Below are 27,899 nucleotides of genomic sequence, written 5' to 3'. Positions count from 1 at the left end.
TCCCATTTAAAAATTATGAGCAAAAATGTCCAGGACTTCCCAACAGAATGAGCTAGATTTAGGTCTCCTGTCCCCAAACTTTCCAGAAGTTATCCCTTGATACCTGCATAGAAGAAATGTTTGAATCAGTCCTTTTTAGGGTGTCTGAATTAGGAGATAAGAGTATTGCCTCCACAGGAAACAGAGGCTGCAGATTCAGACCTCTTCTATTTGGTGGCTCATGTGCTAAGGCAGATATGTGGTAGAAAGCGCACCTCAGCAAGTCGCAATTGCATGCATCTATAATCCCACCTACTTGGAGGCTGAGGCAAGAGGATCCCTTGAGTCCAGGAATTTGAGATCAGCCTGGGCAACATAGCAAGACCCCATCTGAAAAAAAAACAAAACAAAACAAAAAAGAAAGAAAGACAGATCAATGGATTATGAGTCAACAAACTTGAATTTGAATCTTGACCATCACTATGTAACCCTGGATAGGTGACATTACATGTCTGGGCCTTAGTTTTCATTTATCAATGTTTTTAAAATGAGAAATAAGTAAGACGTCAAATTTCTGAGAAGAGAACTTACAGCTTTCAAGAGAATTTCAAAGAAATGTATCACTATCATCACCACCCCAAAATTAAGAACCACCAAACAAAATGATCTGCTGAGTCCTTTTAGCCCTAGCATTTTAAGTGCCGTTTCTCAATTAGAAACTGTCTATTCATGATTTATGCACTGAGTATTGCAGTCCTCCAAACACCTGGTAACATCCTCCACACTAGCTAAACAATAAGCAGAGTAACGAATAAAGGTTTTATAAACTTTCTACATGATTTCTCATTCTCTGAAAATCTTTCCTCTTGCTGTAATAAAAGATCTGTCATCCCCAAATCCTCAATTTTCAGACTGAGAGTCTACATAGATTGAACTAATTGTATAATTTCTACTTTGTGTGGGAGACTTTTTCTTTTTCATATCCTCAATCAATTCACCCTTCTGCTTCAATTTACTTGACATATTCCTTGTTCCTAAGTGTTCCGGAACAAAGACAGAGGTTGAAATCTAAGGTCAATCTCATAACTTAGAATGTTTTCTCTTTCAGGAAAAGGAGCGTTGAATTGTTTATCCTGTGTGTGGAGTTACCACCTCATGGGAGGGATCTGCACCTCAGACTGTCTTGTTGGGGAATACAGAGTGGGAGAGGTATGGAGGGCTGGGGGTCCTGGGCCTTCTGCTCTTTCTGGAGGGAAACATGAGCTTACTTCCTGCATGTCATTCTGGGCAATCAAAATGTCCCAAAATTCTCATACTATAGAAATGGTGTATGTTTAATATTTTAAAATCTTCTACCATTGCATCATGGAATAATGGTGCTACCCACCTGTAGCCTTAGCTTTACTCAAAAGGAACCGAGAAGATCTAAGATAATGGGGAAGTTACGTCGTGAGGGCCTCAGAATGAATTCTACATTTGTTATTCATCACCATAGAAGTTTCAGTCAACATAAGATTATGTCAGAATACAAACTACCTTCTCTCTTACTTCTCTCTGGTCTAAGCAGAAACGTGTGAATAACATAGGAACCACACAGCTAATGTTGGTCTTTTGTTTCCTTTACTCCTTCACAGTGTATTAAGAAGGATTCATTTGCAGTGTTACAGCTCTTTAGAATTTCTGGTTTCTACCAGAAAACCCCCTGATGTGAAAGAAAAGAAAGGAAAGAAAGAGAGAAAGAGAGAAGAAAGAAAGAATGAAGAAGGAAGCAAAGAAAGAAAGAAAAGAAAGAAAGAAAGAGAAAGAAAGGAAAGAAAGAGAGAGAGAAGGAAGGGAAGGGAGGAAGGAGAGAGAAAGAAAGAGAAAGAGAGAGAGAAAGAAAGAGAGAAGAAAGAAAAGAAAGAAAATGGAAAAAGGAAAGAAAGAAAGAAAGAAGAAAGAAAAGAAAGAAAGAGGAAAGAAAAGAAAGAAAAAGAAAGAAAGAAAGAAAGAAAGAAAGAAAGAAAGAAAGAAAGAAAGAAAGAAAGAAAGAAAGAGAGAAAGAAAGAGGGAGGAAGAGAGGGAGGGAGGAAGGAAGGAGATTCATTTGCCAAGGAGATTCTTTTGCCATGGATTTTCTGAAACCATGAATTTTTTTTTTTTTTCTTTGAGACAGGGTCTCTCACTCTGTCACCCAGGCTGGAGTGCAGTGGCACAATTACAGCTCATTGCAGCTTTGACCTCCTGGGCTCAGGTGATCCTCCCACCTCAGCCTTCTGAATAGCTCGGACTACCATGTCACTGGTCTACACTACTTACCTAAAGTTAGACTTTGGGTTGGGGGTTTCCTCGCTATTGTCACTTCCGTGGTCACCAGAAAGATGCTACCGGAAAGGGTTCCCAGTCCAGACCCCAAAAGAGGGTTCTTGGATCTCACACAAGAAAGAATTCAGGGCAAATCCATAGAGTAAAGTGAAAACAAGTTTATTGAGAAAGTAGAGGAATAAAAGAATGGCTACTGCATAGACAGAGCAGCTGTGAGGGCTGCTGCTTGCCCATCTTTATGGTTATTTCTTAATGATATACTAAACAAAGGATGGATTATTCATGGCTTCCCTTTTTAGACCATATAGGGTAACTTCCTGATGTTGCCATGGCATTTGTAAACTGCCATGGCGCTGGTGGGAGTGTAGCAGTGAGAACCATCAGAGGTCACTCTCATTGCCATCTTGGTTTAGGTGGGTTTTGGCTGGCTCTTTACTGCAAGCTGTTTTATCAGCAAGGCCTTTATGATCTGTATCTTGTGCCAACCTCCCATCTCATCCTGTAATTTAGAATGCCTAACCATCTAGGAATGTAGCTCAGTAAGTTTCAGCCTTATTTCACCCAGCTCCTATTCAAGATGAAGTTGCTCTGGTTCAAATGCCTCTGACCACCATGTCCAGCTAATTTTTTGTATTTTTAGTAGAGATGGGGTCTCACCATGTTGCCCAGGCTGGTCTCAAACTCCTGAGCTCAAGTCATCCACCCACCTCAGCCTCCCAAAGTGCTAGGATTACAGGTGTGAGCCACTGCACCTGGCAAGACCACAAATTTCTTGATTATGTTTTCAAATTTTAGAAAAGAAGTAAATCTCCCCATGATGAAATTAACACAAACTAACGTATTTATATGAGTGCTCTTTAAATTCTGGCAACAGCCCTCATTACAGTTTAGAGAAATTGAGGCTCAAGGAGGTTAAATAATTTGTTAAAGATTACAGCCTGGGCAACATGGTGAAACCCCATCTCTACAAAAAACACACACAAAAAAAAATTAGCTGGACATGGTGGCGCATGCCTGTAGTCCCAGCTATTTGTGGGGCCGAGGCAGGAGGATCGCTTGAACCTGATCACACCAGTGCACTCCAGTGTGGGCAACAAAGTAAGGCCGTCTCAAAAAAAAAAAAAAAAATTATATGAGTGGTAAGTAACAAAGCTGGGATTAAACCTGAAGGATGAGATAATATGTGAGATGCAGGATTCAATGAAATAATAACAGCTGAGAAGGCACCTTGTCAGTGCCTGAAACATGCCAAGGTGCTCAACAAAAGCAATTTCCATTCCTTCTTCTTTTTCTGTCATACCATACTTCCAAAGTTACAGAAATAAAATAGGAAGGATCTTCCCTAACCCACGTTTCCAGCACCAGTCAAGGAGCAACTTGTTGGGAGGGAAGCCACTTTCTTCTCATCTCTCCACTGTCTTCCCAAAGAGATTTAACTACTTGAGCTACACAGCCACAACCTATATTATTCTGGGGCCAGACCACAATAATCCAGTAACCACAGAGGCCAAGCAGGTCACTAACATAAATGCTAGGTCAAAGAAAACCACAGTGTAAGCTTGATGCTTGAAGGAAAATGGAAATTGATGTATCACCTACATGTTAGTGACATAATAGCAAGTGCTGGGGATTGTGTCAAATAGAAGAGTGGAAAGGGGGGGCCATCGCCACGTGGGAGTGATGAATCCAGTGTTGAGAGGTCTTCTAGTTTCTAAAGAGAAATTAGGAACGAATTTACATGTGAAATATCCCACTTTTGAGATGTGGGAAATGAATGCAAAATATTTTAAACTGAAAGTCAACAGTGTGGGCCAGTCAAAACTAGTCCTTGACCTGAGCTGTCCTTGAGCACAGGAGCTGTCAGCTTCTAACCCAAACTGTTCCAGACGTCTGTTCTCCCACTGTTATTAGCAGATTTCAAAGGGCAGGGCCCAGCCATGATTCCACCCCATCACAGACAGTTGGTTCTTTCACCCAACATAGTTAAAATGGACTCAGAACACACCATCCTTCTGCTGTCCCCCACACACCTCCCTCCTTATGAAGACAAGATGAAATACCATCTGGGAACTCCAGTGCCTTATTAATCCCTCTGCACTCAAAAGGAAACTCTTGATTGCTCTTAACAGGGAGAGAAGTTTAACTGTGAAAAATGCCATGAGAGCTGCATGGAATGCAAGGGACCAGGAGCCAAGAACTGCACCTTGTGCCCCGCCAACCTGGTGCTGCACACAGATGACAGCCGCTGCCTCCACTGCTGCAACACCTCCGATCCCCCCAGTGCCCAGGAGTGCTGTGACTGCCAGGACACCACAGGTGAGGGGAGAGCAAGAGCAGCCTGCAGAGGAAGGGCATTTCCTCAGGAAGCCAATGGGAGCAGAGGGAGGCAGGATGGAAAGTTCAGGAGAATCAATATGGCTACCTTTTTATTGAGTGCCTACTATGGGCCTACTGTACTTGAAACTTCATGTCCATTGTCTCACTTCACAAGTAGAGATTATCAGTCCCATTTTACAGATGAGGAGACTGAGGCTCAAAGAGTTGGATTCGCATGTCAAGTCCACACCAATATTAAAAGTTTCACCTGGGGACTAGGCATGGTGGCTCACGCCTGTAAGTAATCCCAGCACTTTGGGAGGGTGAGGCAGACAGATCGCTTGAGTCTAGGAGCTTGAGACCAGCCTGAGTAACATGGCAAAACCCCTTCTCTGCTAAAAAAACAAAAATTAGCTGGGCATGGTGGTGCATGCCTGCAATCCCAGCTACTCGGAAGGCTGAGGTGAGAGGATCTCTTGAGCCCAGGAGGCAAAGATTGCAATGAGCCGAGATCGCACCACTGCACTTCAGCCTGGGTAACAGAGCAAGATGCTGTCTAAATTTTTTTTTTAAAAATGGTTCATGTGGAATTAGATTTTCTGCTTGCCTCCAAGACTAGAACTCAAGTAGAGCTAGCATTTTATCTTTATGAATTTACTTTGTTCCTTTTTTATTCTTCCCTCCTGGGAAAAAAAGAAAAGAATTAACTATCAAGGAAGCTGATGTCAATATCATCCTGACTCTGTTGAAGAATCATTCTATGAAATTCAGCCGAAACCTAGGCCTCTCTTAGAGACTTAGGACATTTTAGAAATGAATTTTTATTGAAGGCTAAGAAGTAAAACCCCCTTTACCAATTTCCAGTCCCTCAGCTATCCTCACGTCTAACCCCATCCATGTGGGTACTTGGTTCTCATTGGTCACAAACTTAGAAAGATCTCAAACTGAGTGATTCCTTCTAAAAAAAGGAACATGGCCAGGAGCAGTGGCTCACGCCTGTAATCTCAGCACTTTGTGGAGCCACGGAGGGCGGATCACAAGGTCAGGAGATCGAGACCATCCTGGCTAACATAGTGAAACCCTGTCTCTACTAAAAATACAAAAAAATTAGCCAGGCCTGGTGGCAGGCACCTGTAGTCCCAGCTACTCAGGAGGCTGAGGCAAGAGAATAGTGTGAACCCGGGAGGCGGAGCTTGCAGTGAGCCAAGATCGCGCCACTGCACTCCAGCCTGGGTGACAGAGTGAGACTCTGTCTCAAAAAAAAAAAAAGAAGAAAAGAAAAGAAAAAAAAAAAAAGTAACATATATTCTTAAAATACACTCTCTAGTCCAGAAGTAGATAATTTCCTTGGGGTTCAGAAGTAACATTCACTAACAAAAAGAGATGCCATATTTGTGAGTTGGTCTATTTGTAAGTAAAGAAAATCCCAGACCCATAACTGTTACCAGCCATTTCTTTTTTATTTTATTTTTGATCAGCATTTTCTTTTTTTCTTTCTTTCTTTCTTTTTTTTTTTTTTTTTTTTTTGACTGAGTCTAGCTCTGTCACCCAGGCTGGAGTGCAATGGCACAATCTCGGCTCACAGCAACCTCTGTCTCCTGGGTTCAAGCTATTCTTCTACCTCAGTCTCCAGAGTAGCTTGGATTACAGATGCCCACCACCACACCTGGCTAATTTTTGTATTTTTAGTACAGAAGGGGTTTCACTATGTTGGCCAGAGTGGTCTTGACCTCCTGACCTCAGGTGATCTGCCCGCCTCAACCTCCCAAAGTGCTGGGATTATAGGCGTGAGCCACCGCGCCTGGCTTGATCAGCATTTTCAATTGGGTTTTAAGTATTATCTTTCCAAAAACGTTTTCCTTCTTTCAGCTTTCCCATCCCCATGAGCAGCTGGTTTTCCCTGTCCTTCATACACACCTACATTCAGGGTCTGATTGCCTAATATCCATTCTGTGTCAGCTAAGAATAATAACCCTCACAACATTAACGCCTTTAAATGAAACCAGAAGTTTGTGCATGTTGCATACAGAGTTTCTGAAAGCCTGTTCCAACTAAGAACTATCTTATCAGCTTTCCTGGTCCCCCTGCAGCTCTTGAAGAGCCACCTGCAGCAATCTGCAAAAGTCTAAATGCTCTTGATTACCTGATCCTTCTTTACAGAGACACTCTGCCCCTTCAAAGAAACCATATCACAAAGGCTAACCCTGACTCTGCAGACCTGCGATGGAGAATAGTAAGCAAGGCATGACTGCATATGGCACCCTAGTAATTGAAACAACCTCGAAAGGTTTTTATATTGATTCTACTGCTTCAGGCAGTATTTATCTCACAGTACCACACACAGATTGCTTATCAATCTCTCCAATGCTTTAATGTTTTCTCCAGGGAAAAATTCTATGCTGAACTTGCTAATAATTAATGTAATAATGATAGGGCTGTTACTTTAGAAGAAGAAACTCGGCTTGATAGGTAAAATCCCATGAGAAAGAAAATTATGATAAAATAGAAAACTTGTTTCTTACTAACAAACAAGAAAGAGAAATACATAATCATGATGAATCAGATCTAATTGATCAATATTTAACAAGCAAAAATCATTGCACCTTGGCAGCAGTGTTATACTCATTTATCTAGTGTGTAGAATGTACCTAGAATTGCTCATGAAATTATCCCCTGAACAAGAGAGATCCACAAGTTTCATCAAATATTTATGAAAAACCTACTGTGTAACTCAGCTTGTACATCCAACATGGCCTGATAGTTTTTTCTCTGGTTCTTTCATACTCCCATGTGGTGGGTTAAAGAATAGAAAAAAAAAATAGACATACTACCCAAATCATACCACGTGGATAAATGAATAAGAAGTAAGAAAAATGAGCTCATCCTCATCACTGAAGTTACAGTTGAATCTTTCCTTCCATGAAACTGTTTTGGTTACTCCAAATTCTCAATCAAGGCATCAAAACAGAGGCTGATGGATGACAGGGGTCGGAGCTCCGGATTTCAAAACTCTTAATAATGGCTGGGTGTGGTGGCTCATGCCCCAGCACTTTGGGAGGCCGAGGGTGGATCACCTGAGGTCAGGAATTCAAGACCAGCCTGGCCAACATGGTGAAACCCCATCTCTACTAAAAATACAAAAATTAGCCAGGCATAGTGGTGTGCACCTGTAGTCCTAGCTACACAAGAGGCTAAGGCACGAGAATTGCTTGAGCTTGGGAGACAGAGGCTACAGTGAGCTGAGCTATCGTGCTACTGCACTCCAGCCTGGGCGACAGAGTGAGACCCCATCTCAAAAAAACAAACAAAAAAAAACTCTTAATAATGATAGAAAAAAATTCCCTATCATTCAAGTTGATAAGATTTAAAGATCATCCTTCTTTTTCTGCCAGGCTAGGAGCACAAAACTCCAAGAAGCCAAAGAACAGTTGTCAGAGCCTTTTGTCCTAATGTCTTTAGACTGTAGCATGGAGCTAGGATTCCTGGATTTGAATTCTGATTGCTCCACAAATAAGGTCTTGTCTCTGACAATGAGACAATTCAATTCCGCTCGATGGACTTTAGTTTCCTCAAATGTCAAACAACAAATTGGCCTAAGTAATTTCTAAGGCCCCACATGGCTCTCAGAGCTAGTAGTTTTATAAATTATCTGCTCTTGCCCTTAAGTGGTGGGACAGTCACATTGGCCCAGACTTAAGGGTACCTTGGGAGAGGACTCAGTCTTAGAAGAAAAGTTGGAATTGGGAAAGAAAATAGAGCATTTAGCAATAAGTAAAGCTTGGTCCAAGATGAAATATTTTCTTAGGAGGGAAATAGAAGAATCAGTTGATAAGGTTGGACACCTGGTGAATGACCTACGAGGTATGGGGATAAGGGAACTCCCTTTGGATGGCAAACTGACCTTCTTTCTAGAAGGATTTATTGGCTTCATCAGACATGGGCTAGGATTCTCATGGGGTACATACTCCAATTTTATACAGTGGTATGCCTTCTAGGAAAATCAGAAACAGGTTGGGTGTGGTGGCTCATGTCTATAATCCCAGCACTTTGGGAGACCAAGGTGGGAGATCTCTTGAGCCCAAGAGTTTGAGACCAGCCACATACTGAGATGCTGTCTCTACAAAAAAATTAAAATTAAAATTAAAAACAGAGGAAAATCAGAGACAGTGATTCTACCATTTTCAATTTTTAAAATAAAGGTGAAATTCTTTACCTCAGAAACTAATTTTCTCTATTCTATTTCTTCCACTTTTTCCCTCTTGCCTCTTCCTTTGGGGTCTTCTTCCAATAGACGAATGCATCCTTCGAACAAGCAAGGTTAGGCCTGCAGCTGAGCATTTCAAGACAGCTCTGTTCATTACCTCCTCCGTGATGCTGGCGCTTCTGCTCGGGGGAGCTGTGGTAGTGTGGAAGAAATCTCACGGCCAAGTCCAACCAGCAGCAAAGGCTGGCTATGAAAAGCTGGCCGACCCCAACAAGTCTTACTCCTCCTATAAGAGCAGCTATCGAGAAAGCACCAGCTTTGAAGAGGATCAGGTGATTGAGTACAGGGATCGGGACTATGATGAGGATGATGATGATGACATCGTCTACATGGGCCAGGATGGCACAGTCTACCGGAAATTTAAGTATGGGCTGCTGGATGACGATGACATAGATGAGCTGGAATATGATGACGAGAGTTACTCCTACTACCAGTAAACAGGCACCCCCCACCACCACCACCATTCCACTCTCAGGCATGCCTGTGAGCATCACTGTTTTTGGTTTTATCCCCACACCTGGCTGATGTGTGAGTATTTCTATTTGTCTTCTTTAATCATGAGTCCAACCAGAATATGTAAGAATGATGAAATACTTTGTTCTTCTTTTGAGTGGCTAAACTCAATTAACAGTTCCTGTTCAACCGTAATTGAAGAGCAAGGATAAAATTCAGAAACACTTTCCTCAAAATAATGTGTCAAGACACAAAAATGCAGGAAGTGAAAACAAATGAGATTTGTACAAACGCTTCTATGTGATTTAAAAAAAAAAAAAAAAAGGACAGCAGATCTATAGAAATTCTGTTTCCGAGCTGCATTGCGGAGGCGTCTGCTGCCTCCTGGTATTCTAATTTTTCTTTATCTAATTTTGGGGATAATGGAGGTACAAAGGAGTTGTTGGTTTGGTGGTATTTTTCTTCCCTTTAGCTGTCTTTAGGCAGAAATTTGTTTTGTAAGGGCCAAGAAAAGAGGGCTCTTATCAATTGACTCCAGGCCACCCCTGGTGAGCAGAAGAGACCACTGGGCTGGGCTGCTCAGGACCTACTTGAGATAAGGGAAGAAAAGAGAAGGCGCATCATAGCTGAGGAGCCATGAGGTCACCAGGCCCTAGTTCCTCTGCAGGAATCCAGAGTCACAATGATTCTAAAGGCGGAGCAAGCCCAGCGAGAAAGAAATCACTGAGTTTCCAGGAACTGCACTCTCATGATTTTCTGGGTACTTTTTACCTGGGAGACATCAGCTAAGACATCGAATAATAAAACAAAAATGGCAGTGTTAACCTAACATAAAATGGAATAAAATGACAAACACTTCATCTACTCTAAAAAATTCAGTGCTTTCCTTCATCAACAACCCATCACGAAACTGTGGACTCTCCATAGAAAGAGTTGGAATAGAGTCTCACGTGGAAAAAAAAAAATCCCAATATGCTACTCACAAGCTGTACTCTGGCTGCTGACCAGCCTTCCAGCACTGCTCATCACTATGATTTTTGTTTCTAGACTTCCTAGGCTTCCTTTTTTCCATTCTTCTGTCAAGTGTATTCTTGGATTTATGCAACTGAGGACAGTTTTTGTCCAGATTGTAACACAGAGAGGGGCTCTTGCTATGCAAAATGATGTTGGCAGGGTCTTACAGATTTCCTTGTCAAAATAGACCTTATAGGCAGTACTAGAAATGGAGCACCAGAAAGCAAAAGTGACATTTTCAGAGAATGATGATAATTATAATCTATTGCACACCTACTACCAGATAACAAGCTGAGTAATTCCCCCCCAAGAATGCCCCACTTACCCATTTTGATACTTACCATACTCCCGTGAGGTTGGTATTGCTATTATTCTGTTCTAGTAGGAAACCTGAGGCTTACAAGAGGTTAGGTAACTAGTCCAAGGTCATGCAAAGCTCAACAAAATTCAAGAGAAAAGAATGATCACCCTAAAGCGTGTGTTCTTATAACTATGCTACTGACACAAGGTGGGAAAATAAGCATCCTAAATATAATAAAAGGCATGCCTATTGTTTTAGTCTATAATATCAACGTTATCTTTATTATATTCATGCATTTTCTTTTTTTAACATAATGTATCACTGACACAGAAAATGTTTATGAAGAAGTCTTCAGTTTACTAAAGTCTTGTGTTTCTTTAGAGGAAAGCTCTTAAAACAGGGTTGACAAACAGTCTCTGGAAAGAGCCAGCTAGTAAGTACATTAGGCTTTCTTGGCCAGAAAGTCTCTGTCATAACCACTCTGCTCTGCTATTGTAGCATGAATGCAGCTGGTACATAACGGATGGGTGAGCTGTGCTTCAATAAAACCTTATTTATGGACACTGACATTTGAAATTCAGATAATTTTCACGTATTATAAAATTTTATCCTTCTTTTGATTTTTTTCAATCTTTTAAAATTTAAAAATGCAGAAATCATTCTTAGTTCACAGCATTACAAGAACAGGTGGTGGGTCAGATTTGGCCAACAGGCTGTACTTTGCTGATTTTATCTTTAAAATACTTTTCAGAAATCATACACGTACATGTATGATATGCCTCCAAAAATTTTGATCATTTAAAATTATCTCCTTGGCCAGGCATGGTGGCTCATACCTGTAATCCCAGCACTTTGGGAGACTGAGGCAGGCAGATCATCTGAGGTCAGGAGTTCGAGACCAGCTTAGCCAACATGGTGAAACCCCACCTCTACTAAAAATACAATACAAAGCTGGGCATGTTGGTGCACACCTGTAATCCCAGCTACTCAGGAGGCTGAGGCAGGCAAATCACTTGAGCCCAGGAGGCAGAGGTTGCAGTGAGCTGAGATGGCACCAGTGCACTCTAGCCTGGGTGACAGAGCAAGACTCTGTCTCAAAAAATACTAACTAAGTAAATAAATAAATAAAATTATCTCCTTGCCAGGAGTGGTGGCTCATACCTGTAATCCCAGCACTTTGGGAGGCTAAGGCAGGAGAATTGCTTGAGCCCAGGAGTTCGACATCAGCCTTAGGCAACATAGTGAGACTCCCATGTCTACAAAAAATTTAAAAATTAGCCAGGCATGGTGGCAAGTGTCTGCAGTCTCAGCTACTCAGGAGGCTAAGGTGGAAGGATCACTTGAACCTGGGAGGTCGAGGCTGCAGTGAGCTGTGATCTTGCTATTTTAGCACTTCAGCCTGAATGACAGAGCTAAGACCCTGTCTCAAAATAAATAAATAACACTATCGCTTCAAAATGTATCTGAAGCCCTGATAGTTCTACTTTCAATTCTTAGAAACATATAAAAATATATGCACAATAGCCATCAAATCAGTGAAAGACTTTCTCATGTCTGTGGTTGCAGTTAGCTTACAAAAACGAGCAATTTTGCTTACACTGTGTTGTTCATCTTCCTTGTTAATTCTAAAGCTCTGATAGACTGAGTTTGACATTTCTTTCTGTAAACTGGAAATTGTTTTCTATGAAAAAAATCTCTATGATACACAGTTAAAGACTGGTTGAGGTTGAGATGAACTTCAATACTAAGAAAAATTGTGGTGTTCCTCTGTGTGGCCTGCAATGAAAAGAAGGCTCATGCTTGTGTATTGAGGTTTGACATCTTTCCTTCTTTGTTTTTAGTCATGCAACATCATTCTCAGATGGCTTTTGAATACCATGCTAACGACTATCTAAATAGATAAATATGTGATTGGAAAACAAAGTCACCTTTTAGTTTTCTGCTTGCAAATCACTTGGAAATATTAAGAGAATCCTTGTAGACTGGAAACATACCAAGAGGCTGGGTAAAGCATGGGAGGTTCCAGTTAATACAAAGTAATTTTAAAATTGGAAATAAATCAAGACCAGATAATGTTATGGAGACTTACTTATTAAATAATTATTTCTGAGCATTTTTATGTGCTTAGCATTACATTTTCCAAGTAAGAAATACACAACAATAAGAGTGCTATTTTTTCTTCTTTTTATCTACCTACACCCAAAGACCAAGCTAGCCTTATCAATTCTGAATTTTCTCTCCTAAAAATAAGCTCAATCTGTCTTTCTGCCTCATCAGCACTGCCTGAATCTAAGGGAGGAGACCACCCCTCATATTGTCTTATGCCTAATTTCTGCCTCCAAAGAAAGAAGAAGTAAAAACTAAAAGGCAGAAATGAAATCCACAGGCAGACAGCCTGGCACCACACCCTGGGCCTGGTAGTTAAAGATCGACCCCTGACCTAACCGGTTATGTTATCCATAGATTCCAGACATTGTACGGAAGAGCACTGTAAAAATCCCTGTCCTGTTCTATTTCATTCTGATTACTGGTGCATGCAGCCCCCAGTCACGTACCCCCTGCTTGCCCAATCGATCATGACCCTCTCATGCGGACCCCCTTAGAGTTGTGAACCCTTAAAAGGGACAGGAATTGCTCACTCGGGGAGCTCGGCTCTTGAGACAGGAGTCTTGCTGATGCTCCTGGCCGAATAAACTACTTCCTTCTTTAACTCGGTGTCTGAGGAGGTTTGTCTGCAGCTCGTCCTGCTACAAATCAGGCCCTTGGTGTTTCTCATCTAGACCATTCATACTTTTTCCTGAAGTATTGCACAGCTTTAATCTCTTTCTTTTTCTCCTGGTGTATTTTCTACCCTGCTATCAAAGGTCATTTCTAAGGTTCGTCAGATAATCCCATTCCAGGGTCCCTGTCACCTACAGTGTTTATGACATTCAAAACTTTGTTACATATGGCCACTGGCTCTGTCTCTGGACTTAGCACCCTCAATTTCCTGGCCCCCTCCTTATTTCCCAGCTTCTCCATTATGCTCCAACAGTACTGAATTGCTTCTAGGCTCTCCAGGATAATATACTGCTATCTAATGCCCTTGGGTACACACTGTTTACTCTCCTTGGAATATTCTTCTCCCACCTTAACCAGCTGGAAAATTCCTGACCTTCCTTGAAAAGTCACATTTCCTTATAACCTCCCCTAGGAAGTCTTCCCTGATTTTTGAGAAAGATAATCACTTTCTCCCATCTCTGCTACCTAGATACTCTGTGCATATAGCTTTTCATATCACCTTGTGATGTAATCGTTAGATTACAAAGCTGTATCCACCGAAAGACTAGGTATTCTTAGAGGCAGCTACTGTTCGTTTTCTAGAACCCAGCACAGTGCCCAGCAATTGTTTAACAATCAAGGATGACTGGTAGAATTGAGTTTTAAGAAGGCAAGACTCAAAGATACAGAGAAATGATCTAGGCCATATGTTGTATATGCAGTGCACTCCTGTTTAATCCTGACAGTAAATGGTAAGGAGGGGAGGAGGTGGTGCCAGTTAAGCATGAAATAGCTACAAATTAGAGCATACAGATGTGGTTTCATGGAAAGATTTGTGCTTGGACTTAATTTGAAAAAGAGGATGGAGACAGGATTCTTTGAAGAAGGCACTGGAGTTTACCTGACTTTTATGATAATAATTGTAACAATCAATTACCAAGTATTTGTTAAGTGTCTAGCATGTGCCCAGCACTATTCTAGTTACTGGAAAAACAGCAACTGGGATCCATCAGATTTGAGGCCTCATGGAACTTTCAATCTAGTTGATACAGGAGCTAGAAAGAAATTATTTAGGCAGATAGTAAGGGTGAGAGAGTCCTCAATAAGATTTCCTTTTAATAAAAAGCAGCCCAAAAAATCATGGTGCAGGCATAGATAAGCAAGCTAAAAGCCTCCATAGGTAAATGCCAGCAGCTGTACCAATAGAAAAGGGATACCTGGAAGGCAGGTATATTCAACATGGAAGTTATCTTTTTCCTTTTCTTCGTCACCACATGTGCAGTAAAAAAGCAGACAACATGGCACTGGCCAGGTAGAGACTCCATCTGCATAATAAAAGATTAGGGTGGGATAGCTATCTTCTTTGCATACTATGCAAATGGCACACCTGGTCCAACCAACCTCTCAGGCCCTATGTAAATCAGACACCACCTCCTCAAGCTCCTCGATAAAATCCCATGCATTTCACCATGAAACCGGAAGACCCACTCGGGCACCCGGAGAGAGCTATTCTCTTTTCTCTTTCCTCTGTTAAACCTCTGCTCTTAAACTCACTTCTTAAGTGTCTGCATCCCCAATTTCCCTGGCGTGAGATGACGAACCTCGGGTATTTACCTCAGACAATGATGCTGCTTTATAGTTAGGGAGAAAAAAGTACTGTAAATACCATTTTTAATGACATCTATGGGCCAGGCATGGTCTTTGGCACTTAACTCGTATGATGATCTTATTGACTCCTTACAACACAAATGCTATAAGGTGAGTAACATGATCCCACTTCACAAATGAGGAAGGGAGGCTTGGTGATGATACTCAAAGTGCTCTGCAAATGGTCAAACTGGGATTTGAATCTAGGACTCTCTGATTCATGTTTTTTCTGCTCTACCACTTGGCTGTTATGCAAAGAATTAGCCTAGCCTTTGTCCGTAATCTCTGAACCCTATTTTGGGATTAGTTTGAGCTGGGTGGAATTTACTATAATGGTGAGTCACCATAAGGCAATGCCAATGAGGTCCTAAAGGAAGCCTGCAGTTCAGGTGCACAATCTCATCTACAGGCACAGAGATGAGGATCGGTAAAGAAAGAAACAAGTTTAGGTGACTGTAAATATTAACCCTATGTAACTATGTTTCAACCCACTAAAAAATATTCATGAGACGTTCTACCCCACAAAAGAAAAAATATCTGAAGAATTATGAATTTCCAAATGTGGATTCAGAGGTAGCATCAACTGGAGGTCAAATATTTAGAAAAACTGAAGGTAAAGACTTTAGGTGCTTAATACATACTTCTGACATTAGATCTCTCAAGATCTGTTCAGAGTTAACAAGCTTTGCTTTAGAATTCACAAAAAAAGAAACTGCTCCGTGTACTACCCAAGTGAGGAACCAAGTTTAGATGCCATTAATTGAAATACATAGTGGCCTTCATTTTACACTGTCATATAAGAAGTACAGGCTGGGCACAGTGGCTCACGCTTGTAATTCTAGCACTTTGGGAGGCCAAGGCTGGTGGATCACCTGAGGTCAGGAGTTCAAGACCAGCCTGGCCAATGTGGCAAAACCCTGTCTCTCCTAAAAATACTAAAATTAGCCAGATGTAGTGGTGGGTGCCTATAATCCCAGCTACTCGGGAGGCTGAGGCAGGAGAATCACTTGAACCCAGAGGGCAGAGGTTGCAGTGAGCCAAGATTGCACCACTTCACTCCAGCCTGGGCGAAAGAGCAAAACACTGTCTCCAAAAAAAAAAAAAAAAAAAAAAGTACAGATAAGACTGTTTCAAAAAAGAAATAGAATTTCTATCAATGCATGTTTGGCCTATATAGACTTTAGATCTAACTTGATCACCACCCATTAACTAGATGTAATTCAGCAAGGCACTCTGAGAATGAATAAAGAAGATTAAAATTTGAGGTTATATTTTGGGGTTTTAAAGCCACTAATGCCACCTGGTATTATTCTCAAACATAGGCAAAAAAAAAAAAAAGTCATGAAGGTGAAGAAAGTTAATGACCAGATGTTTTGTTCATCTCTGTGGTTCTAGTGCCCAGCACACTACATGGTACAAGGCAAATATTTGCTGAGTGATTACAGACATGAAAATGCTTGTATATGTGTGCCTTCTAAGAGTAGAACCCATGGAACTGGGTTCCATGGCCAAACTTAGCTGTAAGGAAGGTTGGAAAGCAATTATGTGATAAAGGGTAATGAGATTACCATGATGGACTTAGAACAATCATGACTCATCTTCTGGGGCTTTGCAGCTCTGAATAAAAATCGATTTTCATTATCACGGAAGAGGAAGGTAGGGCAGGGTAGCTTTTAGGTCACCAACAGCTAAGAATACCTATCCCATCCGCAAGACCCCGTTTCTATTTTTTTAAATCTTTTTTAATTTTAAAAAAAGCATATCTATCACTCTAACAAAAGTGTTTACTGAGAACTGATCCCAGCCTGCAAGAGAAATTATATAAGGCTTGTTAGATGAAGCAAACATCTGTTTGTGAAAGAGAGGATTATAATATAAGATCAGAACACGATTGAGGTTGGAGAATTCCCATCCCTCTGACTAAGTTATTGTTACCAAGTGAAGCCACTTTGGGGGCTAGCAGTGTAATTCTGGACTTCGTGCAGACGTTGCTGTGTCATTTAATCTGATTTTAATGTAAATGATAGAAAATTCAACCCAAACTGACTTAAATACAAAAAAAAGTATTGGCTCAATTAAAAAGTGTAAAGGGCCCGGCATGGTGGCTCACCCTGTAATCCCAGCACTTTGGGAGGCCCAGGTGGGAGGACTGCTTGAGCCCAGGAGTTTGAGGTCAGCCTGGGCAACATGGCTGAAACCCCATCTCACAAAAAATACAAAAATTAGCCAGTATGGTGGCACATATCTGTAATCCCTGCTGGAAATGAACAAGCCATGACCGCAGTACCGGTTTGTCTCCATCTCTCTCTCCTGCCTTTTGCTGTGTTGGCTCCACTCTCACTGGAGTCTCCCTAAACACTGGCAAGATGGCTGCCGCCAGTGCCGGACTTTGCATTCTCTTTGGTCCACATCCAATAGGAAAAAGGCCTTAGCTCTGATCCAAGTCTCTGAACAGCTTTCCTGATATCCCATTGGCTTAGAAAAGGCATTTGCCTGTTTCTACGGTGTAAGTACTCTCATCATGGCCAATTTCAAGCTTCAACTGCCATACCACTTAATACAGAGTGAGAAAGAAATTGAAAAAAGCAAACCTTATATGGTATTTCTGCCATACAAATGCATTAGATGGAAATAATCTCAAGAGCATAGATAATAATAAAATGTAAACTTAAGAAAGATGAGAAGATGAGTTGGGGGGCACATTTTTTACCTGTTTTTTTTTTTTTTTTTTCTTTTTGAGACGGAGTCTCGCTCTGTCGCCCAGGCTGGAGTGCAGTGGCGCAATCTCGGCTCACTGCAAGCTCCGCCTCCCGGGTTCACGCCATTCTCCTGCCTCCGTCTCTCCAAGTAGCTGGGACTACAGGCGCCCGCCACCACGCCCGGCTAATTTTTTGTATTTTTAGTAGAGGCGGGGTTTCACCATGGTCTCGATCTCCTGACCTCGTGATCCGCCCGCTTCGGCCTCCCAAAGTGCTGGGATTACAAGCGTGAGCCACCGTGCCCGGCCACCTATTTTTAATATAACTTCTTTAGTTGAAAGTTTTTATAACTTAACTTTTAATGATAGCTGTATCTAACAAGTGACCCTCAGGATGGGCACAGTGGTTCAGGCCTGTAACCCTCGCACTTTGGCAGGCAGAGGCAGGTGGATCACTTGAGGTCAGGAGTTCAAAACCAGCCTGGCCAACATAGTGGAACCTCGTCTCCACAAAAAATACAAAAATTAGCTGGGCGTGGTGGCGGGTGCCTGTAATCTCAGCTACTCGGAGGGCTGAAGCAGAAGGATTGCTTGAACCTGGGAGGTGGAGGTTTCAGTGAGCTGAGACTGCGCCGTTGCACTCCAGCCTGGGCAACAGAGCGAGACTCCATGTCAAAATAAAAAAATAAATACAGTAACAAGTGACTTTTTAGATTCCTGAAAACTTAACAATTGGCTTTTGTAAGGTAAGAGAAGCCAGCTTCAACACACTACTCTTAAAATTATAATGATTTTTCCATAAGTCTAGAACATGCTACTCTTTTCTAAGTAGAATCTTCTCTGTGATTTTTCTCAGTATCAAATCTCTTATCCAGAATTTCCTCTTTTTTTCTCCTTTATTCCCACACTCCAGTGCTATGAGAAGGCAATATCAAATTTTTAATGTCTTAGCAACTCTCCTGCCTCAGCCTCCCAGTAGCTGAGATTACAAGTGCACACCACTGCACCCAGCTAAACTTTGTGTTTTTAGTAGAGATGGGGTTTTGCCATGTTGGCCAGGCTGGTCTCGAACTACTGAGCTCAGGAGATCCGCCTGCCTCGGCCTGGGATTACAGGTGTGAGCCACCACCCAGGCTAGCAAACCCTGTTTTAATTACAGTACACAATTCTGGAGTTCTGTACACTACCACCTGCATGAACATGGACAATTTCATGTGTTACTTGGTAAGAGAGTAAGCCAATGTCTTCATTTTCTTTTCTTTTTTTTTTTGAGATGAAGTTTTGCTCTTGTTGCCCAGGCTGGAGTGCAATGGCACGATCTTGGCTCACCGCAACCTCCACCTCCCGGTTCAAGTGATTCTCCTGCCTCAGCCTCCCAAGTAGCTGGGACTACAGGCACCCGCCACCACACCTGGCTAATTTTTGTATTTTTAGTAGAGACGGGGTTTCTCCATGTTAGCCAGGCTGGTCTCAAACTCCTGACCTCAGGTGATCCCCGCACCCCCGGCCCCCGGCCTCGGCCTCCCAAAGTGCTGGGATTAAAGTGTGAGCCACTGTGCTCGGCCTTATTTCTCATTGCTGCACTTAAAAATCACCACAATTTAGCTACTTTAAACAACACTCATTTGTTATCTCAAAGTCAGAAGACCAGGTGGGCTCCCCTGGATTTTTGGCTTAAGTCTACTCCAGGGCGAAATCAAGGTGTTAGCCAGGCTGGCCTCTTATTGAAGGCTCTGGAGGTGAGTTGTTTTCCAAGGTATTCGGGCAGCTGGCAGATTGTTTCTGGCAGCTAGAGGACTGAGGTTTCTTTTCTGGCTCTCAGCCAGGGGTCACTTTCTGCTCCTAAAGGTAGCTCCCTGGTTTTGTGCTTGGCTCCCTCCTCTTCAAAGCCTGCAACTGTGCTTAGAATCCTTTTCATACGCTGAATCTTTCTGACTTTGCTTCCACCACCAGCTGGAGATAACTCTGTGTGATTAGATTAGACCCACCTGGATCATTTCCCTTTGGCGGTAACAGTCACAGGCATGACACTTCATCATATTCAGTCCCGGGTTTTATGGTGGGGAAGCTTGAGGGCCTACCACAGCCAATAAAACTCCTTTGGAAATCAATTTAGCAAAATCAAAAGTCTTTTAAGTGTTTGTTCTATTTGAATTCACCAGTTCCACATTAAAAAATATTATAAGCAGAACCAGAGCTTTCACACACAAAATGTTCATTTTTGTATATAAAACTACTTCATAACATTTTAAAAGTAAGTTTATAAAGACTATACAAAATATGCTATAATAGCTACATATAATAAGCAAGATATAAAAGTTTATCATGTACACAACCATTTCCACTGTATTTTTGCAATTAAAAAAATAAAGCCCTATGTTGATTATGCTAGCTAAACCGTAGAAAGCAAAGATAAGCAAGACATATGATCTGCCCTCAAAGAGCTTAGTAATTAGGTGGAAAAACATATATGTGTACAAATAGCCACAATATGAGAAAGAATGTGAGCATTGCATTAATTCAGAGGGTGGGGGGAAACAAAATATTGGAACACAAAGAAAGGGAAGATTAGGAAAAGCTAATTTATTCATATGCAGGCTCTTTTGGAAGAAATGTTGAGAAAAGTGTTTGAGAGAATAAAAGGATCTTCAGAGCTTAGTAACTATAGACGTCAAGTCTCTAACTTGACTTTCCTGTGGTCTATAAAATGCCAAACACTTTTCAAGTGAACTTGAAATCACAGGTCAATTTCAACTCAACATGATAAACGACTTCTGTCCCTGAACCAACTCAACCTCCTTGAAGTTGGCAGAGGCAAGGCAAAAGTAATAAGTAATGTCATCAATGGACCCTATTTTCTCTTCCCACCTAATCTTCCTTTTCTTGTGATAGTTTTCCAAGGAACCAGTGACCCTAAGAAGTGGGAAAGTTCCACCAGTGTCCAAAGACATTGGCCCAGTGCCAGCTGAACAAACTATACCCACACTTTGATTTCAATAATTACATCCCATTCTGTTCATAGACTGTTTCTAAGTATAAAGCTCTTCTCTTTTTTAAATCTCAGTGGTCTTTCAGCTCAGCTTTGTTTTAAAAAAAAATCAAAGAAAAGGCCAGGCATGGTGGCTCACACCTGTAATCCCAGCACTTTGGGAGGCCAAGGTGTGCGGGTCATTTGAGGTCAGGAGTTCAAGATCAGCCTGGCCAATATGGTGAAACCCCATGTCTACTAAAAATACAAAAATTAGCTGAATGTGGCAGTGCATGCCTGTATTCCCAGCTACTCAGGAGGCTGAGGCATAAGAATCACTTGAACTTCGGAGGTGGAGGTTATAGAGAGCCAAGATCGCACCACTGCACTCCAACCTGGGTGACAGAAGGAGACTCCATCTCAAAAAAAGAAAAAAAGTGAAAAAAAAAAAATCAAAGAAAAGGCTGGGCACAGTGGCTCATGCCTATAATCCCAACACTTTGGGAGGCTGAGGTGGGTGGATCACTTGATGTCAGGAGTTCAAGACCAGCTGGGCCAACATAGTGAAACCCCATGTCTACTAAAAATACAAAACTTAGCTGGGCATGGTGGTGCATGCCTGTAATCCCAGCTACTTGGGTGGCTGAGGCATAAGAATCACTTGAACCTGGAAAGCGGAGGTTGTAGTGAGCTGAGATCATACCACTGCATCCCAGCCTAGGCAAGGAAGTAAGACTCTGTCTTAAAAACAAAAAGAGATAAACCTCAGTAGGTGATACCATGATTAGATTTATCATTCCTATACAGTATTTATGTTTATATGGAGGGCTTGGCATAACAGAAACATCATGAGTTTGGGTGTGAGCCAAAGATTCCTAGGATGGAATTTCAGTTCTGACACTTGCTGATGTGAAATCTTGGGCAAGTTACTAAACTTCTGATTCTCTGTTACATGTGGAAAACTTGCATTCCTGACCTCCCAAGGTTGCTGTGAGGAATGAGATTCCACCATCAATACTCCTGGTATGCAGAAGGAGTTCAATACTTGCTAATTTCCCCTCGCCCCTCCCATATCATTTTAGTAGCTGTGCAGCTTGTTAATAGTCTTCCTTCTGTGAATCTGTTTTGACAGGATTTGTGAAGCAAGATTACATAAGGGAGAGAAAAGTAGATTTGACTTCTCTGTAAACTTAATCTGGAACCAAAGACACACCCACTCAGCTCTTTTTAACAAGACCTTCCTTTTTTCCTCCAAAAAGCAATTACACTCTAATGAGTGGTTTTAAGTAACTAGATCATTAACTGGATTTTCTAACTTGATTTCTTGGCAGACAGAGAAACAAAAAGACTGCTCTTTCAGAAACCCAAAGTGATTTGCTTCTGAACCAGGAGAAAATAAAATACATTCTTGACTCAAGTCATCAAGTTTTGGTTAAAGGGCCAGAAGATCTATAAATACACTGGCCAAGTACTTGACCTCTGGTGAAATGTTTTATCTCCCCTACAGCTTTTCTCTTTCCATAAAGCAACCATAGCTGCATCCCAGCAGGATAGTTTCTTGATAGAAATCCCATTTATACCTTGATCATCCAAAAGAATGCATGCTTCTACAATGAACTTCTCCTTTCTCTCCAAGTTGTGAAAAGCTTGAATGTTCGAGTTTGGCTGCAATGCCACAGGTAATCTTAGGAGTGTGCTGAGGACATTGGAAAAGGAAGGAGAACAATGATCCAGTCTTTCTTCTAGGTCAATTTTACTTTGAATGCATGTAGAAAACCCCTTAGGATGCAGGATTTGAAGAGTGCCCTGAGAAAAGAGTTGGAAAAGTGAGCATATCTGCACCATGGAGGTGAAAAGTCATGAAGGCATCCTTCTTTGTCTCATTCTGCCCTCAAATGGCTGTGAGTTAGGGACAAAGTTGCAATAGATTGTGCTCCCGCAGAGAAATTCAGCCAGCCAGTGCCTTGCCAAAAGCAGCAGCAGCCTGGACTTTAGACTTCAGATCAGAACCGTAGTTGTGCAACTGGGGCAGGCAGAGGCAGGAGATTAGGTCAGACAACCAGGTGGAAGCAAATCAGAAACCACAGACTGGGTGTTGCCGGGTTGTCAAAAGGTTGTATTTGGTCTGGATTTGAAAGTCTAGGTCTCAGGCCAACAAGCTTATAAAGGTGGCTTAAACCCTGTTTTCAGTATTGATCTGTCGCTTTAAAAAGCAAAAAGGGACACAGACACCAAATCAAATTGCTGATCAAGAAGTGATGAGTCAAAGGCAGAATCCTTGACAAAGGAGTTCTCAGCTGGACTCTATGATGTATATCCCTGGGCTGTGAGCAACCATGAGGGATCTTTGTGACTGATGCTCTAAGTTGCTCCAAGAACAATGTCTCTCTCTTCCTTGGCTTGTGATTGGAATTTTTATTCCGCATGATCCCTTTGGCTAAACTCCACACTGAGTCCTTTATTGACTTTGTAACTTCCTTTGCAGCACAGCTGTGTAACATCTGGATAATTTTTTGTCCTGTTTTTCTGCTGATTTTCACTTTTAAAGAGATGTTTGCCTATCAAATCAATTTAATCTCCTATAGATGGGTTTCTGATTACCTTAAATAAACTTGCCTCCTGACATTTGTTCATGAGGGTTAAAGATTATGCACATGAAAGTCTGTCATAAACTGTAAGTTGCTACACCAATGTAATTATTTCCTTGTACACCTGTTATTTGTCCTAGGTAGGCATGCCACTTAAACTGTAGAAACTTGGAGAAATCAAACAATATTCTCAGACCAACCATCTGGATTTGGCTTCTTAGAAAACCAACGAAGTCAATTGGTAGTGGCAACATAATTTGTGGGGTCCAGTGTAAAAATTATCACACATTTCAAGATGGCAGCAGCAGCACATGGGACCCATATAAGCACCAGGCCCTGGTCAGGCATGGTGGCGCACACCTGTAGTCCCAACATTTTGGGAAGCTGAGGTGGGCAGATCCCTTGAGCTCAGGAGTTCAAGACCAGCCTGGGCAACATGGTGAAATCCCATCTCTACAAAAACTACAAAAATTAACTGGATGGGATGGTGGGCACCTGTAGCCCCAGCTACTTGGGAGGCTGAGGTGGGAGGATCCTTTGAGCCCAGGAGGTCAAGGCTGCAGTGAGTCGAGACTGTGCCACTGCACTCCAGCCTAGGTGACAAAGTGAGACCCTGTCTCAAAAACTAAAAATAAGCATGAGGCCCTGTGTTGTTAATTGGCCACGGGGCACACCCACAGAGCTGACCCTGATATTCGATATACTCACAGCACTGATCAGCATGCAAAATGCATCAGCTACTGCATCTATGTCCACCCACAAGTGGATCAAAGAATTTAGATACCAAACTCACCCTGCCTGACCTCCCTGGGCTGTGGTAGCTTTGAGGGGAGGGGAACAGCTCTTTAAGATCTACAAATCATGTAAGCACTGAGGAAGATGGCTTGATATGGAAGGAGAATTTCTTTTCAGACGTGAAAAGCTTAATTAAAAGCAAGCTGGTCTTCAAGTCCAGGATATCTTCATTCCCATTTCAGCTCCACATGACACTGGCCAACTTATTTGACATAATATATATGGGTATGCTTTGTGCGTTATAAATGTGTAAATGCGCACGACAATTAAGTGTCAATTTTTACTGTTGCCCTTTCTAATGGTAGTTCTTGGCCCTTTCAGGAGACACGCCCACATTCTGACCCTGGGCCGCACCAGTGTCATCACTCTACAGCCTACAGCTCTATACTCTTTCCAAAGTAAGGTCAGGGACGGCTTTATTGTCCCAAATCACAAATCAGCCCTTTTTTTTTTTTTCCGTTTCTTTTCTGGTTCTTACTCCCTCTGTGCTAAAAAAACAAAAACAAAAACAAAACCACCCTGTCAATTGGTTAATTTCCCATGCAACCTGCTTGGAAGTCTGCAATGCTTTGAACAGCAGGGTGTGGGAGGAAGTGTTGGCCCTACTCACCCTGCCTGACCTCCCTGGGCTGTGATGTCAGAGCTCTGTTTACATAGCTGAGGGACTGGGAATGCTGGAGTGGAGGGAGGAGGTGATGAATGATTCAGGAGGACACACAACATCCCTGCTTTTCTTTCCTGCTGGCTTCTCAGCTGCTCCAAGCAGCAAAGACAGAAGAAATCGTAAGGTTCTGCTCTGTCATTTGGAGTCATCTGTTTCCTTTCTTTTTCCTTCCCTAGAAACTTTTTTCAATAAACAGTATAAAGGAGACACCAGAGGATGTCTACAAGAGCAAATTCATCTTTCTTCAAATGTAGACTTTTGGAAACTTTTGGCATTTACGGAAAAAGTCTCTGATGCTGCTGTTCTTTCCTCCACATCTCAAATGTACTAGAAAAGATGACATGCTTTGGGAGGCCAAGGTGGGCGGATCACCTGAGGTTGGGAGTTCAAGACCAGCCTGACCAACATGGAGAAATCCTGTCTCTACTAAAAATACAAAAAATTAGGCGGGCGTGGTGGTGCGTGCCTGTAATCCCAGCTACTCGGGAGGCTGAGGCAGGAGAATCACTTGAACTGGGGAGACGGAGGTTGTGTTGAGCTGAGATCACGCCATTGCACTCCAGCTTGGGCAACAAGAGCTAAATTCCGTCTCAAAAAAAAAAAAAGAAAAGAAAAGATGACATGATAAGAGGCTCCCTTATTTACTGCATCTGGCTGAGGTAAAGAGAGCTAATGATTCCTTCCAACAAAATGCACTCAATATATATTTTCTAGAGGCCAGGTGTGGTGGCTCACACCTGTAATCCCAGCACTTTGGGAGACCGAGCTGGGAGGATCGCTTGAGTCCAGGCGTTCGAAACCAGCTGAGTAACATAGGGAGAGCCCATCTTTACAAAAAAATTAAAAACTAGCTAAGCATGGTGGTGCACACCTGTGGTCCCAGCTACTTGGGAGGCTGAGGTGGGAGGATCGCTTGAGTTCAGGAGTTTGAGACTGTAGTGAGCTACAATCCTGCCACTGCACTCCAGCCTGGGTAACAGAGCAAGACCTTGTCTCTTAAACAAACAAACAAACATCTATTCCCTAGGGACCTACAATATGCCAGGCACCACGTGGGGGTGATGGAGATAAAGTCAAACAAATTGGAATTTCTTTTGGAGACTGTATGTTCTTCAAGGTCAGGGATATTATTTTATTCCACTCTGTACCCCTAGCACATAGCAGAATGCCAGCATACAATAGCTACTCCATAAATATTTAAGGAGTATGTATTTGCTCACAGAAATCATTGTCTTGACCTGAGCAAAACTGGACTGTGCACATAATTTAGGGAAGAATTTACTGTGTCTTTAAAATCACATTGTTATCTTTGGCCACGATAAAAAAAAATCTCCAGCACCACAAAAACAATTGGCATTTGTGAAGCCCATACTGTTTTTAGGTACCATTAGAAGCACTTTGCATGGATCAAATAGTTTCATCCTTTTAATCATCCTAACAACCCTATGAGGTAGGCACTGTTGTTATCCGGGTTTTATGGATAAGACAGTAAACCACAGAGAGGTAAAATAACTTGCCCGGCTCCAGAGGCCTTGATCTTGATCTCCCGTATTGCAGCTGCCTAATCCTTCCAAAACCAAGCACAGGGAGAGCAAATTAAAATAGGAACTTTCAAACTTTTTTGGACCATATTCACAGTAAAAAATAAAATTTACACCAACAGCTATTTATAAAACGGAAGCAAAAGTTTCGGGAAACAATATTTATCCAACCAATATATTTTCTTTTATTTTTTTTTTATTTTTTATTTTTTTTCTTGAGACGGAGTCTCGCTGTGTCGCCCAGGCTGGAGTGCAGTGGCACAATCTCGGCTCACTGCAAGCTCCGCCTCCCGGGTTCACGCCATTCTCCTGCCTCAGCCTCTCCGAGTAGCTGGGACTACAGGCGCCCGCCACCACGCCCGGCTAATTTTTTTGTATTTTTAGTAGAGACGGGGTTTCACCGTGGTCTCGATCTCCTGACCTCGTGATTCGCCCGCCTCGGCCTCCCAAAGTGCTGGGATTACAAGCGTGAGCCACCGCGCCCGGCCCCAACCAATATATTTTCCAACCCATTCTAGTTTATTATTATTTTTTAAAAGATAACCAAAATCCACTAATTTGATTTCACAGTATATAGCTTGAGAAACTCTAGATTAGGGAAAAGAACCCAACCCTACGTGGCTGACTCCGAGCTTGCTGTGATGAAAACATATTCTCTTTCTGAACTTTACCTTTTGGGGCAATTCAATTGCAATGTCTGTAGTATGCCCGATGCCTCCTTTAGCACACTGCCTCCAAGAAGCATTTCAGACCCTGAGCTTCTGGAAATCTTTCCTCTGCCCCTCTTCTGGGTCACTTTACCTCTCCAGGCTGCCATCTTGAATGGAATCTTCTGCAAATATGACTCCAGTCATATCTGCAGACCTGGTCCATGGGAAGCATGCATCTTTGTCCACCCTCAACCCCCTACAGAGAGGGTGAAAGTGCTGCCTTCTCTCTTCCTGCTCTGTTCTCTAAGGCCAATCCAGCTACAACTTCTCATACAATTCTTATGTCCCACCTCCTAAGCTAGGGGGACACAAGTCAAGCTCCCTGATTGATACTTAAAGGGGATATAGGCGGAGCACACTGATATCTCCAAAGGAATTCTTCCTCCCTCCCCTCTTCAACTCAACTCCCTTATAAATTGAAATTAGTTATGGGCAGAAAGGGTTTCACAGTCTTTTAGCATGACCTGGATTTTCTAGGACTTGGAATGTGTATCAATTTGCATCTATTTACAAAGATTTTACCCTGGGCAGCCTCTTCCAAAAGTATGAAGAATGAAGGGCTCCATGTTTGCATCATCTTATAGATGGGTAGGCATAAGTGGAGGGAATGAGAATAAATGAGCAAAGGTTTGGAATCTGGATAAGCAATCAGAGTTTGGGGATTACTAGGGAACATGAGCTTGCTATGGAGAGTCCAGGTGTGGTAAAACTCTACAGGGAACAAAAGATAGATATGAGTCAAAGGAATAACAACAGGTAGGCCAAGAAGCTTGCCAGGGGCTTAGATTTAAGCTTATTCTCTCCTGACATTAGTTGACTATTCTGGTCCAGTCTGTGTTCTCGATCCTTGTTACATCCCAATTCCTCCAGGCTCAGAGACTTTGTTCCTGTCCACAG

At 42.1% G+C, this 27,899-nt stretch overlaps 1 protein-coding gene and 1 long non-coding RNA gene across 3 annotated transcripts in view; one reads left to right on the top strand and one right to left on the bottom strand.

The window, feature by feature from the left end:
• The window catches only part of PCSK5 (proprotein convertase subtilisin/kexin type 5), a 471,035-nt gene extending 457,694 nt beyond the window's left edge, over positions 1 to 13,341 (top strand). For both annotated transcript variants that reach the window (XM_055272213.1, XM_055272212.1), the window contains 3 exons: positions 1,088 to 1,188; positions 4,413 to 4,599; positions 8,891 to 13,341. In XM_055272213.1, coding sequence (XP_055128188.1) covers positions 1,088 to 1,188; positions 4,413 to 4,599; positions 8,891 to 9,300 — 698 coding nt within the window. In that variant the 3' untranslated portion in view covers positions 9,301 to 13,341. The remainder of the gene's footprint in view (positions 1 to 1,087; positions 1,189 to 4,412; positions 4,600 to 8,890) is intronic.
• Positions 7 to 10,434, bottom strand: LOC134736302 (uncharacterized). The gene is made up of 3 exons (XR_010120230.1): positions 10,300 to 10,434; positions 8,813 to 9,261; positions 7 to 369 (listed from the first exon to the last, which is right to left on the bottom strand). It is a non-coding gene; the product is annotated as an uncharacterized lncRNA (long non-coding RNA).
• Positions 13,342 to 27,899: the final 14,558 nt, after the last annotated feature.

This window comes from Symphalangus syndactylus, chromosome 3, assembly GCF_028878055.3.
Source record: "Symphalangus syndactylus isolate Jambi chromosome 3, NHGRI_mSymSyn1-v2.1_pri, whole genome shotgun sequence".
NCBI lineage: Eukaryota > Metazoa > Chordata > Mammalia > Primates > Hylobatidae > Symphalangus > Symphalangus syndactylus.
This window is presented reverse-complemented; position numbering and strand designations above follow the sequence as displayed.